The sequence below is a fragment of the Suncus etruscus genome, chromosome 3 (assembly GCF_024139225.1).
Source record: "Suncus etruscus isolate mSunEtr1 chromosome 3, mSunEtr1.pri.cur, whole genome shotgun sequence".
Classification (NCBI taxonomy): domain Eukaryota; kingdom Metazoa; phylum Chordata; class Mammalia; order Eulipotyphla; family Soricidae; genus Suncus; species Suncus etruscus.
This window is the reverse complement of record NC_064850.1, coordinates 38,956,742-38,973,451: the sequence shown is the minus strand read 5'-3', so window position 1 is coordinate 38,973,451 and position 16,710 is coordinate 38,956,742. Positions and strand designations below refer to the sequence as shown.

The 16,710-nt window shown below is 47.2% G+C and overlaps 1 protein-coding gene across 1 annotated transcript in view; it reads left to right on the top strand.

Annotated features, from left to right (window-relative positions):
• DICER1 (dicer 1, ribonuclease III) overlaps positions 1 to 16,710 on the top strand; it is a 54,374-nt gene that overhangs the window by 28,610 nt on the left and 9,054 nt on the right. Inside the window, 11 exon segments of the mRNA XM_049769773.1 lie at positions 1,267 to 1,399; positions 2,183 to 2,258; positions 3,251 to 3,390; positions 5,928 to 6,107; positions 6,900 to 7,113; positions 7,471 to 7,624; positions 9,324 to 9,506; positions 9,758 to 9,863; positions 11,235 to 11,410; positions 12,923 to 13,640; positions 14,841 to 14,996. Of these exon segments, the coding sequence (XP_049625730.1) occupies positions 1,267 to 1,399; positions 2,183 to 2,258; positions 3,251 to 3,390; positions 5,928 to 6,107; positions 6,900 to 7,113; positions 7,471 to 7,624; positions 9,324 to 9,506; positions 9,758 to 9,863; positions 11,235 to 11,410; positions 12,923 to 13,640; positions 14,841 to 14,996 (2,236 nt within the window).

Sequence of the window (16,710 nt, the reverse complement as noted above, 5' to 3'; positions counted from 1 at the left end):
TCTTTCTTTCCCCACCCCCTCAATGAAGTGAGACCCAGAGACTTGGCTATTCTTCCCCTTCTACCTGGAGTATCCCTGTCCCCTGCAGAGACCCCAAAGATAACTCTGGTGTCTACTAAACGGTGCCTGGACCCAGTGTCATGTCACCCCATCTTGCTCAATTTTCTCCTACTCGGAATAGTTTTCTTTTTCCTCCAAACTTTCTCCTTTCTCTGTTCCCACCTTTCATTTTTTCAATCCAGTGTAACATTAATGAACTCCTTTTCATCCTCTGGGTTATAATCTTTTGCTGCCTTTACTTGTTTGTTTTGATGTTAAAATGATCTACCATATGGTCTCTTCAGGCTCACATTCATTGTGTGTGTGTGTGTGTGTGTATGTGTGCGTGTGTGTGTGTGTGTGTGCATGTCCTTATTCTGTGATTCAATAGTTTGTTTAAATGATTTTTTAAAAATTGAATCCCCATGAGATACAGAGATACAATGCTGTTCATGGTTGAAACGCAATGTCCAACACCCTTTACCATTGCACATTTCCTGACACTGAGGTTTATCTCCACTTTCCTTCCTGTCCCCCTCTCCTTTCTCTCTCCTTTCTTAATCCTCTCTCCTCTCTCTCACTCACTCATTCACTCTGTGATTTGCAATACAGTTCCTGAAGAGGTATCATGCCTATCCCCTTTCCTCCTTTCAGCACCCAGTTCTTGCCCAGAGTGATCATTTCCAACATACTGTCCTAGTGCTCTCTTCTCTGTCCTCATTGCTCTCCCCACTCTTTGTGGTAAGAGTGAACTGACCCTTGTGGGATTTTTTTTGAAGTTTTTTTTTTGTTTACTTTGTTTGGTGGTGGTGGTGGGGGACACCTGTCAGTGCTAACGGCCCACATTTGGTGGTGCTCCTGGGACCTTCTGCAGAGCTGGGATTCAGCCCTTAGTCATCTGCAGCCAGGTGCAAGATGAGGGTCCAACCTGCAGTATACATCTCAGATCTCGTGCCCCTCCCGCTGGAGCCATGGATGATAAGCAGGATGGGCAGGACCAGCTCCGTGAGGGGTTGTGGCTGTGATGCCTGGACTCAGGGATACTTATGGACTTGGAGGAGGGCAAAAAGGATGACATGTGACCCTCAGTTTACATCTCTCTCTCTCCTCTCTCTCCTTTCTCTCGTTTCTCTCTCATCTCTCTCTTCTATCTCTCTCATCTCTCCCCTTTCTCTCTCATTCACTCTCAGTTGTCGACTCAGCCACAGACTTTCTTTTCCTTCGCAGATACTGTGCTAGATTGCCGAGCGATCCGTTCACTCATCTTGCTCCAAAATGTAGAACTCAGGAGTTGCCTGATGGTACATTTTATTCGACTCTTTATCTGCCAATTAACTCACCTCTTCGAGCTTCCATTGTTGTAAGTTTAGAAAAAGAAATATTGTGCCTTTAAAAAAAAAAACCAGCATTTTTTTTATTGTTTGAGATTAGCTTCTCTAAATCCCTATAGGTAATCAGTGAATTTGGCTTCACCCTGGAAGGGAAGAAGTAGGTTTTGTAGAATTGGGCTGGCTTCTCTCATTGTCCTGTTGTGGCCTCAGAGACCACCTCTGGGTGCCAGCACCCATTTCCAGATCATGCGAGACACAGGGTCACTGCTGTGCCCAGAAAGTGGCTCTGAGCCACACACCTATGTGTTTGCACTCACGTCTAGTTTACTCTCGTATTGTTTCCAAGTTGTAGCTGATGGAAGAGTCTGGCCTGTTAAAATCCAGCTGAGTGTAAAAGGGTCCACCTTGTTAACTCTTGGCCACTTCCTATGTGTGTTTTCCTAACTGGCTTTCACAGATGGACCTCTTCACATATATAGATCAGTTTGGAGGTTTTTTTTTATTTTTTATTTTGGGGCCACAGTCGGGGTACTGAGGATTAGTCCTAGCTGTGTGCTCAGGGAGGACTCTTGGCAGGGTCAAGGGTGTACCAGGGATGAGCCCGAGTTAGCCATGTGCAAGGCCAGTGATCTCTCCACTATCTTGTCTCTCTGGCTCCAATCACGGATTTCTGTTTGTTTTTGGTAAGGTAAAAACAAAGCACTTTTGTGCGGGTGTGCTTGGAGGCAGGGTGGCTGAGCATAGTTGTTGTCCTGTGTGCTCAGGACTCTGACCAGCTGCACATCCACTGACGATGTCTCTGTCACCCTCAGGGCCCGCCCATGGATTGTGTCCGGCAGGCCGAGAGAGCAGTAGCCCTCATCTGCTGTGAGAAACTGCACAAAATCGGTAAGTGCTCAAAAAAGCAGGTGCAGAAAGAACAGAATCACTGGGCCCGTGACATGAACTACTCAGGGCTTGACCAGCTGTACCTCTGTGACCTGGGAACCTCAGAAGGCCCCCCCTTCAAACCCCCACATTGCTCCAGGGCCACTGGGCGGATATGGACAGCTGTTTGGATCTCATAATTCACTCAGGGTAGGAGCTACAGCGCATCTGCTGGCTTGAGGCTCTCCAGCTACTCAGAGTTCTCACAGAACTGTTGTTCCCCCTTCATGGGTCCTGCTCAGCCCATCTGTGTTGGTGTCTGAGTTTAATTCTTTGGAGGGGTCACTACTCCCCACCACCCATGGATCTGGGTCCACTCCCCAGATGTTCATGTAGTGCCTTGGCCAATGAGGTCCCTTTTCCAACAGGACCACCATCTGCAGTGCAGGAGTGTGGGTGCCTGAGGTGCCCAGCCTGGCCATGTATTTTCTCTCTCACCCTCAATCATTAACAATCAGATGGAACCAGAAAATATTTCCCACAACCTTGGCAAAGCATTCCATGTTATTTTCCTCTGTGGAGGTGCTCTTGTTTACCTTCTTTATGTATTTTTGCTTTCACTTTATTTCTCAAGGGGTGCTGAGAAGGCCTGGGGATTCCCTGGCACACCAATGGGTCAGTGCTCAGCGCACTGCAGTGCCGGGCCACCCCAGTGGTATTTGGGGCCCTTCACAGTTCTGCCCAGCAGTGCTCTGGGAACTAGTTAGTGCTGGGGATCAGAGAGGGGGATTGGCTGTCTGCAAGGCAAGAAGAGCCTTAACCCCTCCTATCTCTTGGGTCCCTGGATAGTTTTCTTTCTGAGTTTTTGAGCAGATGTTGTCATCTGGTTTATGTTGCCAGAATCAAACTTGGCCCAACCTCATGGCCCATGCCATAGATCTTGAGCGACTAAAAGCTGATGCTCCTTGCTCAGAGGTATCTCTGATGGAGGCTCTTCTCTCTATGTTCCATAGGCGAACTGGATGACCACTTCATGCCCGTTGGGAAGGAGACGGTCAAATATGAAGAAGAGCTCGACTTGCATGACGAGGAAGAGACCAGCGTTCCTGGCCGACCGGGTTCCACGAAACGGAGACAGTGCTACCCTAAAGCAGTGAGTGTTGGCCAGGATGGAGGGACCACCTGCTCCTTCTCCTCTTCCTCTTTCCTGTTCCTTATGGCAGATGCAGCTTCTGCCTGACTTCCCAGCCCCTGTGATGGGCCCCTTCTCTGTTACCCACCCGCACATCTGCTCTTGCTTCAGTCATTTCTTAGGTTTTGCTTCTTAAACGGACTCACAGACTTATCTCTCAGATTCTAGCTCATATGAGACAGATTTTTTTCTTTTTAATAATTTTTATTTTGACCAAAGTGAATAACAAATCTTTCACAGTAATATTTAAGTTACCTAGTGACAGTGAATCAGGGGCATTCCCACCGCCAGATTGTCCTCCCTCTATCCCTATTCCCAGCATGCATCCCATATCTCCCTCCTTTGCCCCTGAAGAGCTAGTGTAACTGTTCTCTTCTGTGTATAGCTTGTTGTAGATAGGGTATCAACTCTCAGTTTTACATGAAAGAGACTTTCTGAGCCAGCCAGAACACCACAGTGGTTCTGACTGAGCATGGCCTGCACCCATGTTTATGAAGGTTTTTTGATCTAAAAACCCCAAACAGTAACAGACCTTAGTGTGCTATTATCTTATCATGTGATTGCTCTGTTTTTATTTCAGACCCTGGATTGAGATTTGACTTTGAAATAGCTTTGTACCCAGCCAAGCACCATTTTCAAAATCATAGCCAGTTTTCAAAAAGCATTCGTGGAGAGGTGCAAAGGCCCAAGGCTGCCAGGGCTGCAGGCTGTATGCTGCAGAGGCTCAAAGCTACCAGGGTCTGGTGCTGCAAGGCTCGCAGTGGCCCATGGGGCTCAGCCTCTGAGTCGGGCCTTGTGCCCACTCAGGGATGCCAGCATATAGCAACTGCCCACCCAGGACTGAGAGAGAAGAGAGAAAGAGAAACTAAGTATACTTTTTATTTCTCCTAGAGTTTGAAGCCTGCTGCCACTGGGAGGGTTTTGAGAGAGGGAGAGATGAAAAATCATCGGCCACCTTTGGCCAGGGGGAGGCACTGGTACAGGAAAAAAAGAGAAAGGAATAGGTACAAAGCAGACAGCATCTTGCTGCTTTATCTCTGGCCCCCCATGAGCTGGCAGGTGCTGCTCTGGTCACTATTCTGCCCCCACAACTCTCCAAGTTTTTACTTTATATCTGGCATGAAAAGGGTGTGTGTCCAAGAGGCTTATCCAGGGCTGTGTCCAAATCCAACTGCTATACGTAAACAGGGGAATAGAGAGATGGTACAGCAGGGAGGGCATTAGCCTTGCACATAGCCAACCTGGGTTTGATCCCTGGCATCCCATATGGTCCCATGAGCCATGTAAACCCATGTAAACTAGAGTAAGCCCTTAGCATCCCTAAATGTGGCCGTAGTACCCCAAAATCCAAAACCTCAACCCACAAATATAACCCATTTCCTGAAATGTCTCGTGACCGTTCACTTTTCCCTCCTTGAATTCTTCTCCTTAGTAAAGATCCCTGAGCTAGTTTTGAGTGAGGAGCATTGCAGTTCCTGATAACTGCCTGGAGAAGACTAAGAATTGCTTTGCATCCTGCTAATGAAACATCTGGGATCAGTTGACATCCCAGTACCTCTGGCATCTCATAGCCATCTTTCCTGAACTTTTGGTTGCAAATGTGGGCATCTGTGCTACTGAGCTTCAGAAACTCTGACTTCTGGTAGGGTTAGATGAATATTGAAGTTCAGACAGTCTTCAAGGTGTGATTTGCTCACAGGGTAGAGAGTTTAAGAGGGTGAGGCCGATGATCCAAATCACTTTCAAAGCTATTTCCATTGGAAGTTCAGGAAATCAGGATGTAACCCTATTTGTCTGCACAGTGATTATCTTTGTATGGAAGTGTGTCTCTGCACACGTGCGCGCGCATGTGTGTATGTATGTGTGTGTGTGCGTGTGTGTGTGTGTGTGTGTGTGTGTGTGTGTAGAAAGTATCAGAATATTAAGAAAGGATCTTTGAGTGATAGAGTTATGTGGGAGTTAAAGGAAAAAATCTGCCTGCAGTCTGGAGTGATAGCACAGTGGGTAGGACATTTGCCTTGCACAGGGCTGACCCATATTTGATCCCCGGCATCCCATGTGGTCCCCCAAGCCTGCCAGAAGTGGTTTCTAAGCACAGAGCCAGGAATAACCCCTGAGTGCCACCAGGTGTGGCCCCAAACAAAAGCAAAAAATCTGCATGCCTTTTAGTTCTTGTATCGAAGATTAAGTGAAGATGGACAACTCCCCGGAAGAAGGGAGACTGTAGTGTAGACAGGTAGATGAAAAAATTTAGTGTATTCTTAAGTGGCTCATGAAAGTTCCACCCTGATGTACTGGCCACAGGGAGCTGCTCTGCTGACCATGGGGCCATGTGAGGTGCTTGCTGGGTAAATGCCAACTGACCAAGGCTTCCCCAGGGAGTAGGGGGGGTGGGGGGAAAGGGGCACTCACAGGCTGGATCTTTTCTCAGCAGCTCTTGGGCTTGCTCCCCCGGAAACAGTTGAGCTGGATGTGGCCTTTTCCGATCCCCATTCTAGATCCCAGAATGTCTGCGGGAGAGCTACCCCAGGCCGGACCAGCCCTGTTACCTGTATGTGATTGGCATGGTCCTCACCACGCCGCTCCCTGACGAACTCAACTTCAGGCGGCGGAAGCTGTACCCACCCGAGGACACCACCCGCTGCTTTGGCATTCTGACGGCCAAGCCAATACCTCAGGTGTGTATGTGTGTGTCCTTTGCCACATATATGTGTGTGTGTATACATATACATATGTATATATATTTGCTATTAAAAATTGGAGGTTTATGCTGAATGAAATGAGTCAGAGGGAGATAGATAGACACAGAATAGTCTCACTCATCTGTGGGATTTATTGTTGTTGTTTTTGGGTCACACCCAGCAGCGTTGAGGGGTTATTCCTGGCACTATGCTCAGAAATTGCTCCTGGCAGGCTCAGGGGATCATATGGGATGCCGAGATTCAAATCACCATCCTTCTGCATCTAAGGCAAATACCTTACCACAGTGCTATCTCTCCAGCTCCCACCTGTGGGATTTAAGAAAAATAAAAGACAGTATAGTAATAATACCCAGAGACAATAGAGATGTGGGCCCAAAGGACCAGCCCATGACATGAGGCTTACCACAAAGAGTGGTGAGTGTAGTTAGAGAAATAACTGCACTGACAACTACCATGACAATGATAGAGAGAAATAGAAGGCCTGTCCCAGAGACAGATAGGAGGTGAGGAAGGAGGGAAATGAGGGACATAGTTGGCGGGGAAAAGTTACATTGTTGAAGGGAGGTTATATTCAATGACTGAAACCCAACTATGAAGATTTTTGTAACCATGGTGCTTAAATAAATAATTATAAAAAGGAGGATGCCTCTTCTTCTGGTCCCTGGAAGGAAAGAGCCTTCTCCTTCTCCTGGACTTCACGGTTCATGGAGTTGAACACTCATTGACTGACCCTTGTGGGGCATTTTGTTCCTCTCTTGGCTCGCCCAGATCCCGCACTTTCCTGTGTACACGCGCTCTGGAGAAGTGACCATATCCATTGAGCTGAAGAAGTCTGGCTTCACACTGCCCCTGCAGAAGCTGGAGCTGATCACCAGACTTCACCAGTACATCTTCTCGCACATTCTCCGGCTCGAGAAGCCTGCTTTAGAGTTCAAGCCCACCGACGCTGACTCAGCATACTGTGTTCTACCTCTTAATGTTGGTGAGGATGATGATGCACGTAGACCAGTTAATTTGGGGACCTTTGGCTGGCCAGTTGCCTTCCCGTGCATGCTACTGGCATCTCCTGTCTGGCAAAAGCAAATAGGCTCATCCTGAGTATATTTATTCCCTTGAATACTATTCTGATGGTGTGCTATTGCATTTTTTTTTTTTTTTGGTGGGGGCACACCTGGTAGCACACAGGGGTTACTCCTGGCTTCCAGGTGGCCATATAGGATCGTGGGGATCCAACCTGAATCAGTCGCATCAAGGCAAACACTCTACCAACTGTGCTATCACTTAGTTCCTGCTACTGCATTTCTTATTATGGACTGAAGAGGACTTTTTCTTTCCTTAGTTCATCACTCCAGCACTTTGGACATTGACTTTCAGTTCATGGAAGACATTGAGAAATCAGAAGCTCGCATAGGCATTCCCAGTACCAAGTATTCAAAGGAAACACCATTTGTTTTCAGATTAGAAGATTACCAGGATGCCGTTATTATTCCAAGGTTGGTACTTGAGCATGAACTGCGGGGTGGTGATGCTCTATTCCAATGCTTCACCTGTGCCTGAGGGGCTGTGGTGGGCTTTGAGTGTTGGCACTGGATATGTGGACACTACTGGGCATCGATGGATGGTTTAGTGTTTGTTCATGGAGATCTGTTCTTATTCTCACGTGGCCTGTTCTTGTCCTCGTTTGGGCCTATTCTTTCTCTTTTTTTGTTTTTTGGGCCAAACCCGGTGATGCTCAGGGGTTATTCCTGGCTATGCGCTCAGAAATCTCTCCTGGCTTGGGGGACCATATGGGATGATGGGGGATTGAACTGCGGTCCAACCTAGGTCAGCTGCATGCAAGGCAAATCCCTACAGCTGCACCACTGCTCTGGCCCCAGCCTATTTGGGCCTGCTTTTGTTCTCACATGAACCTGTTCTCATTCTCATGCAGGGCTGTTCTTGTTCTTACATGGGCTTCTTATTCTCACACAGGCCTGTTCTCATTCTGAGGGGTACCTTTTCTCGTTCTCAGGGGTGCCTGTTTTCATTCTCACAGGAGCTTGTTCTTGTTCTCACAGGGACCTGCTCATTCTCATGGGGGCCTGCTCTGGCAGTGTGATCTATAATGTCACAACACTGTCAGTCATAGGGTTTCATGTGTGCAGCATTCCAGCCCTCCACCAGAATGTTTGTTTACCTTCACCATTGTCTCAGGGTCCCCCTCAGTCCCCATTTCCCCCCCTCCATACCCTCCTCTATCCCACCTCTCACTGCTATGTTAATTAGCTATAATTCTTCAATTTTTCCCCCAGTCTGTAGTCCATGTTTCAAATGTCAGTTGTCTTCAGATTGTGTATCATACAGGATACAGTAAGGGTCTTTTAGATTAGTGATGCACAAAGTATTTCCTCAGTTGCTTGTATATTGGAATTCTTTTTGTAGTGTTTATATTCATGAAATGAAGAGCTATTAAGTGATGCCATTTAATTTTTATGTGCTACCAAAGAATACTTAGAAGAGTAACAGTCCAGGAAGGGAATCCTTTTCTTTATTTGGTATATATAGTTGTTGTCTCAAATTTTCTTGAAATAACCTTATTTAGAATGGATGTTTTTATTTATTTGTTTGTTTTTGGTTTCTGGGCCACAGGGTGACTCTCAGGGGTTACTCCTATCTATGTGCTCAGAAATTGTTCCTGGCTAGGGGGACCAATTGGGATGCCGGGGAATCGAACCAGGTCTGTCCGGGATCTGCCGTGTGCAAGGCAAACACCCTACTGTTGCACTATTTCACAGCCCCTACTTTATTATTTTAACCTCTTGACTTCTCTCTTATTTTTTAACTTTATTGATTGATTGATTGATTGATTATTTGTTTTTTTGGCCACACCCAGCAGTGCTCAGGGGTCACTCCTGGTTTTACATTCAGAAATTGCCCTGGGAAGACTGGGGGACCATATGGGATGCTAGGAATCAAACCAAGTCCTGAACTGGGTCCTGAACTGAGTCCCTCCCTGGTTGCTGCATGAAAGGCAAAAATGCCCTACTGCTGTGCTGTCTCTCTACCATTCATGCACAATTGTGTTTGCTGTTGTCCCTTTGTAAACCCCCCACAACCACTTGGCCCAGTTTTTATGGCCTTTGGGCATTTGCTACTCTTATCCTCAGTTTCTTTAGATCCCACCGTGAGTACTTTTTTTAAAATTTTTTTCAGATATCGCAACTTTGATCAGCCTCATCGATTTTATGTCGCTGATGTCTACACTGATTTGACCCCACTGAGTAAATTTCCTTCCCCCGAGTATGAAACTTTTGCAGAATATTATAAAACCAAGTACAACCTTGACCTGACCAATCTCAACCAGCCCCTGCTGGATGTCGACCATACATCATCACGGTAGGCTATTGGGGGGTGTGGGGGCACTGTTCTCTCTCACGGTTACTCCCAAGTTCAGCTTGTACCCTGCCCTGCACCCCTTCATGCTCCCCTCTCACATACACACATACGGGCCCTGGACATGGGGAGCCAAGGGCTGTGGATTTACCCAGCTCCTTTTGTGGTCTAGAAGTACCTTAAAGAGAACATGGCAAGGGTGGGCTCGGTTTTGTCTGTCTGAAGAAATCATCGTGACTTTTTTTATTTTATAGACTTAATCTTTTGACCCCTCGCCATTTGAATCAGAAGGGCAAAGCACTTCCTCTGAGCAGCGCCGAGAAGAGGAAAGCCAAGTGGGAGAGTCTACAAAACAAGCAGGTGATGGGCGCCTCTCACCTGCCACTGTCCTCATTAGTGAAGGAGCTGAGTGACTGTGGCATTGGGGAAGGGGTGGTCGCTGTTTACCAGCCCTTGACTTTTTCTTTCTTTGTTGTATTGTGATTGGGCAATGCCCGAGGCTTACTCCTAGCAGTGCTCAGTACCGTATGTGGTGCCAGTGATTAAAACTGGTTTGACTGCATGTGAGGCCAAGTGCTCTCTACCCACTGTCCCATCCTTCCCATTCCTTGTTTTTATTAATATGAGTTGATTACTTTCATGTGAACATGTTTTAATAAGAGAGGTTCACTATTATACTCAGTATACTGGTATTTGTGTGTGTGTGTGTGTGCCTGTGTGTGTGTAGCCACATCCAATGCCACTCAGGTTATTCCTGGCTCTGTGCCTAGATATCTGTGCCTAGATATCACTCCTGGCAAGCTTGTGGGGCCATATGGGATGCCTAGGGTCAAACTTGGGTCAGCTGCATGCAAGATGAACACCCTACCTGCTGTGGTACCAGCACCTATAATATTTTCTACATAAATATTTTATAAATGCCATCTTGCCTCAACAGATCTTTCTTTAACTATTAAAATATTAAAAAATACTTATTTTTAAATATATTTAATTTTTTAAAATATTTATTTTGTAAACTGTTACAAAAAGATTATTTCTATCAAATAGTAAAAAAATATGTGTTGGGGATCAGAGTGTTGGCACAAATGGCAAGGCATCTGTTTTGCATGTGCTAGCCTAGGACGGACTGTGGTTCAATCCCCTGGCATCCCATATGGTCCTCCAAGCCAGGAGTGATTTCTGAGTGCTTAGCCAGGAGTAACCCCTGAGCATCATCAGATGTGGCTCAAAATCCAAAAAAAAAAAACCAACAAAAAAAAAAATGTGTTGGGGAATGGCTCGATGGTTTGGAACACAGACTCTGCATGTGGGGGACACAGGAACCTCAAGGTTTCCTGAGCATCTGGGAACCTACCTCGAACACTAGAGATTTGTGGCTCCAGAGCAAAATAAATCAGATCTTGACAGTAGTTAGGATTTGGAGTGTGGGGGCATTCCAAGGTCTGGAGTTCACTCTTAGTGGCACTCGATGACTTAGTTTGGGCCCAGGTACCAAGGCCCTATGTACCTCACAAGCCTGGCCCTGTAGAGCCAAGAATCAAACTTGATGATGGATCATTCATATGGTTATTTCCCAGGCCCTTAGTCACAAGCTTGGTCTTCCTTTGTTGGTGACACTGATCCTGAACTTCTCTTTGATTATTTTATCTCCCCACCCCCTTTTTGCTATTCTCCTGTATGTTCACTTCCTATTTCTCACTCTTTCTCCATCCTATCTTCCCTTACTCACAGATCCTGGTTCCAGAGCTCTGTGCTATCCACCCAATCCCGGCGTCGCTGTGGAGAAAAGCAGTCTGTCTGCCAAGTATTCTTTACCGCCTTCACTGCCTTCTGACCGCAGAGGAGCTGAGAGCCCAGACAGCCAGCGACGCCGGGGTGGGGGTCCAGTCGCTTCCCGTGGACTTCAGGTATGTCTGTGCTCACTGCCACAGAGCAAGCACACAGCCGGCCAGAGAGCTGGAGAGCGAAAGAAGCGCCTTGAAGAGTCAACGGAGTTGACTGTGAAACCAAGGGCATAAGATTCTCTAAGGGAATAGAAAGAGCGTGTAGTTGTTTCACTATACAAATAAAGGCAGCTCTGGCTCCTGGTGGAACCTGTTGTGCCAGGCTGTGCCTGTTCTGCCCTGGGCTTTGGTCTATCCCTTGACCAAAGTCTTGGCTCTCCCAGTCACATCGGAGAGGGTAAGGCCCGAGGCCAGAGCTCCCCCACGGTCCTTCCCAAGACAGCTGGAATGAGGCTGTTTTGTCTCCTGTTCTGTGTCTTTCTTTCCCTCCAATGGTTTCTTCTGCTCACCATAAGCAAAACCTAAAGAAATGATTTTAAGGAAGTGATTGCTTTTTGTTTGTTTGTTTTTGTTTTTTGCTTGTTTGTTTTGGGGGCACACCGGGCAGCACTCAGGGGTTACTCCTGGCTCTACTCTCAGAAATTATTCCTGGCAGGCTCGGGGGACCATATGGGATGCTGGGATTTGACCCATCGTCCTTCTGCAAGTAAGGCAAATGCCCTACCTACATGCTATCTCTCCAGCTCCCAAGGAAGTGATTGCTTTAACCATTGTCATTCATGCCGATGAACCTGTTGGCAAGGCTGAGAGGGGCCTGGGAGTTTATACCACCTCACAGCAATTCTCCGAGTGGCTGTGCTAAGTTCTTACTGCAGTGTCACACCCAGACTTAACCGCTTTCATCCATTCGAGGCCCCTTTGCTATGCTCAAAGCCCTGTATAGTCAGAATTGGTACTGGGAGAAGATGTAGCAGAGAGAGTTCTGGATATGACCCAGGGTTACCCAATGAGTTAGCAGGGGATGAGACAGGGTCTTGGGTTCCATAATGGGGGTGGTCTGTGTCACCCTCAGGTCTCCTCACAAACCCATCTAAGCTGATTTGGGCCCCTATTTCTTTCTCTTCTGAAGTGGAAGAATATCTATAGGGCTCTTTTTTGGGGGAGGACTACACCTAGTGGTGCTCAGGGTTTATTCCTGGCTTTGCACTCTGGAATCACTCCTGACAGGCTTAGGGGACCATATGGGATGCTGGGGATTAAACTCGGGTTGGCTATGTATGAGGCAAATACTCCACTGCACTTTATAGGGCTCTTTTTTGGGGGGTGGGAGAGGAAGTTTGGACCACACCTGACCAGGCTCAGGGGTTATTCCTGACTCTGCGCCAGGAATCTCTCCTGGTGGCAGTCATAGGGAATGCTGGGGTAAACCTTACCCAGGTTGGTAAGGCAAATAAATGTCCTCCCCACTGTCCTATTGCTCCAGCTCCATTTCTTTTCTTTTCTTTTTTTTAAATTTAAGTTACTCTTGTTCTCCTGACTCCAAGTCACCAAATATACATATATATGTATATATATATACACACACACATGTATATGTATATATATGTATATGTATATATGTATGTATCTTTGTAGATACTCCAACCTGGACTTCGGGTGGAAGAAATCCATCGACAGCAAGTCTTTCATCTCGGTTGCTAATTCCTCAGCCGAAACCGACCCTCAGTGTAAGCACAGCCTAACTGTAGTCCCTGACAATGCTGCACAGCCCGGTGCTAACCGAACTCCCTCTCCCGGGAACCACGACCAGGTGTCTGTGAGCGGCAGAGCGATGCCCGCCGCGGGGGCCAGCAAACCCCCCGCGGCTGCGGTAAACGGCCTCGCCTGCCCCAGAGCCCTTGCCAATGGCAGAGACTTTTGCCAAGGAAATCCGCCGACTTCCTCCTGGCCCGAAATACCTGAACAACCACCTACCTCATTCTCCATTCGGAATTTCTACAACCGCGGGAACCAGCCCCCAACCATGCCCCGGCCCAGCGCTGAATGTACCCTGCCCGGCGGCCGGCGCCCCGACGGACTCGCCAACACATCTACCTCAGATGGGCATCCCACCGTGGCCGCGGGCACCCTGGAGGAGGTGGCTCCGGGCCCCTGCCACTCCCCTCGGACTCTGGGCCCCAATCCCGGGCTCATCCTCCAGGCACTCACCCTCTCCAATGCCAGCGATGGCTTCAACCTAGAACGGCTGGAGATGCTGGGCGACTCGTTCCTAAAACATGCCATCACCACCTACCTTTTCTGCACCTACCCCGATGCGCACGAGGGCCGCCTCTCCTATATGCGGAGCAAGAAGGTGAGTGAGTGAGTGAGTGAGTGAGTGGAACGCCCTTTTGCCACAAGCAGTGGGGACCATTAGGGACCATTAGGCAGGATCCTGGCATCCAGGGAGGAAACAGGAGCGAGCCAAGCCCTGAGCCCAGGCTCTCTAGGGTGCTCAGGGCATGCTTCTCTTGGTTCTGTGCTCAACGATCACCCTGGAGGGGCTCTGGAGATCATGTGTAGTGCTGGAGAGTGGAACCCTGGTCAGCCGCTTCGCATACAAGCCAAGTCCCTTAACCCCAATAATGAAGTTTTCAGGGAGGAAATAAAGGAGCGACGTGCCTAGGCGCTGCCCAGCCAGGAGGGAAGGTAGTGCAAAGATGTATTTGCCAGACAAATAGGCACACAGCACAGCAAAGTGGCAGTCGGGTGCAGTGCAGGGGTGCCCAAGAACAGTGAGCATCTGGCGCGGTGCAAGTGGGCTGGGGGTGCCCTTTGCTGCCAGGTTCCAGGGTCTCCCCATTTTTGAAGCCTGGGTGACAGTTCCCCAAGCAAAGGGCAGCCAGTGTGAGCCCAGTATGTACTCAGGGCCACTCATGCTGGCCAGGAGTAATGCGTTGCCCCTGAGGGGGGATAGGCTGACTTGACTGGTGCATGCCTGGGTTTCTCAGTTGAAGGGTTGGGGGGGGGGGCACTTCCTTCTGCCCTGGCTTGTGAATTGGCTCTGTTCAAGGCTGTCCTTACCAGGATTTAGGACAGTTTCCAGCTCCACTTTAGTGGAAATCCCAGCTGCCCAGACTTTTCACAGGGGCGCTTTCATTTTCCAAAGAGTCTTCGGGAATAATTAGCATCTTGGATCCTAAAGTAACATTGTGCTTGGAAAAGCTGACATTTGGGAGGTTATTATTTTGTTTTGTTTTGTTTTCTGACTTCAGAAATAAATTACCTATTTATATACCAGGGTTCCCTCCCACTTGATTTTATATTCAGAGCTATTTGTCTTCTTCGGCAAACGGATATATAATGGATATTGGGGATTGGATTTATTTTTACTTGTGTGACTCGGCAGAAAGACGGTTGGTGCTTTTCCTCGGAGACTAGTTCCACTGCTCTGGAGAATGCTTGGCTTCCTTCTCTGTTTAAAAAACAAAAACAAAAACAAAAACAAAAACGAGTGAATTATAGCGGGGAACAATTTTAGATAAGTGTCTCAGAAAATTTTTTTCTGCCAAAGGTCAGCAACTGCAACCTGTATCGGCTTGGCAAGAAGAAGGGGCTGCCAAGTCGCATGGTGGTGTCGATATTCGACCCCCCTGTGAATTGGCTTCCTCCCGGCTATGTGGTCAATCAGGACAAAAGCCGCTCGGATAAGTGGGGGAAGGACGACCTGGTAAGCTCTTGGTAAATTGGACAGGTTTACTGGGGACAGGGGGAGAGGGGAGAATTGTGTTGTATCCTTTCACTTATTTTTTCTTTGTTTTTTTTGTTTGTTTTGATTTTTTTCTTTTCCCTGGTATAACTATAAAGTAGGTATTTGCTACCATCTGTAATTTCTCTAAATAAAGAATTTAAAGCAAATTTTTATTGAAGAGAAATTCATTAATAGAAGAAATCCATCTTCTGTTGAATTTAGGCGAGAGTGCTGGTCTTGTGGGGTGGTTGTTTTCTATCACCCTCCTTTTCCAGTGGCAGAAGATACAGTGTCTGAAGGGATGACTCAGAAAAGCCAGGGGCTGCGGGTGAGTGGCCAGCTCCTGCTGACCAAGTTCCCTTCAGCTCCAGACCATGGAATGACTTCTTAGGGTCCAAGGAACTCTAGTCTGTCTGTGAAATAATTTTAATCAAATCTGCTTTTTGATTAAAAATTCTTCTCTACATAAATATAATTTTTTTTTAATCCCCAGATGTTAGTGCTTTAGAATTTATGCTAGGAAATTTGCCGCCCCCCCCCCCCAACCCCACTTAACAGATCCCTGTGTTCTTTCAGCTCTTTTGACTCAGCTGGAAGCCACCAGAGGGCACTTTGGGGGCTTGGGAGCCCTGAATTAGTCCTGCCTGGGTGCTGAGCTGGCCCCAGTCCCACTTATTTTTATTTCCCTCCTCAGTTCCCTCACAACTGTGCTGCCGCGATTCCTTGTAACTTCACTTTCACTGTAATAAGGAGAATTTTCCCCCATGAGGGTCTATTTTCTAAACATCTGCATTCTTCATAGAGTCATTTCTTGAAAGGCATATTCAGAAAAATGACGTCTGTGACTTAATTTAGAAATAGGCAGAACGCAAGAAGAAAAGGTGTAGATTTAGAGAACTTGAGCAAAGAAGGAGCATTTCTTTGAAGAACGTTCCAGTCATAGTTGCCCTGCCTGTCATTACGGTTCCCTTACTCGAATGGGCTCTTTGAAAAGAAGGAACAAGTTGGTGATTTTACCATGTTGTATTGTTTTATTTTTAAAAACAAGATTTTTTTTTTTTTACAATCGAGCAAAACATTCTTCTAGTCTTCCAACATTTCCGCTGAGCTGGCATTTAAGTTCTGGGCTCTAAATTACAGAAGCTTTCCTGATTCTTTCTAAGCTTCCCTCTCCTGGTGGACAGAGAATACTCTTCCTCTGGCTTTGTTGGCACCCCCCCCCCCCCCGTCCGGTTTAAATAAAATATTTGCATACAAATGGAAAGGAGGGTAAGAATAACTTACTTAGAAATCTCATTTGAACTGTAAAGAAATTGCTGGCTAGTGGGATTTTTTTTTTTTAAAGAATTTGAAGTCCCCTTAAAATCATCTTGTAAAGGGTGCTGGAGCCATAGCACAACATGCAACTGACCTGCCTGGCATGCAGCTGTCCCGGGTTTAATCCACAGCATTTCATATGGTCCCCCAAACCCCATCTGGAATGATTTTTGAGTGCAGAGTCAGGAGTTTGGCTCTGGACTGAGACAGGTATGGTCCCAAATCAAAAAAAAAAAAAAAAAAAAAAAGACATCTAATTGAGGCCGAATCACAGTGTTTTGTCAATAGAGAAACTGAAACTGTGCACTTACTTGCCTTGCACACAACTGACCAGGGTTCAATCCCCGGTATCCTGTAGGGTCCCTCAGGCACAGTC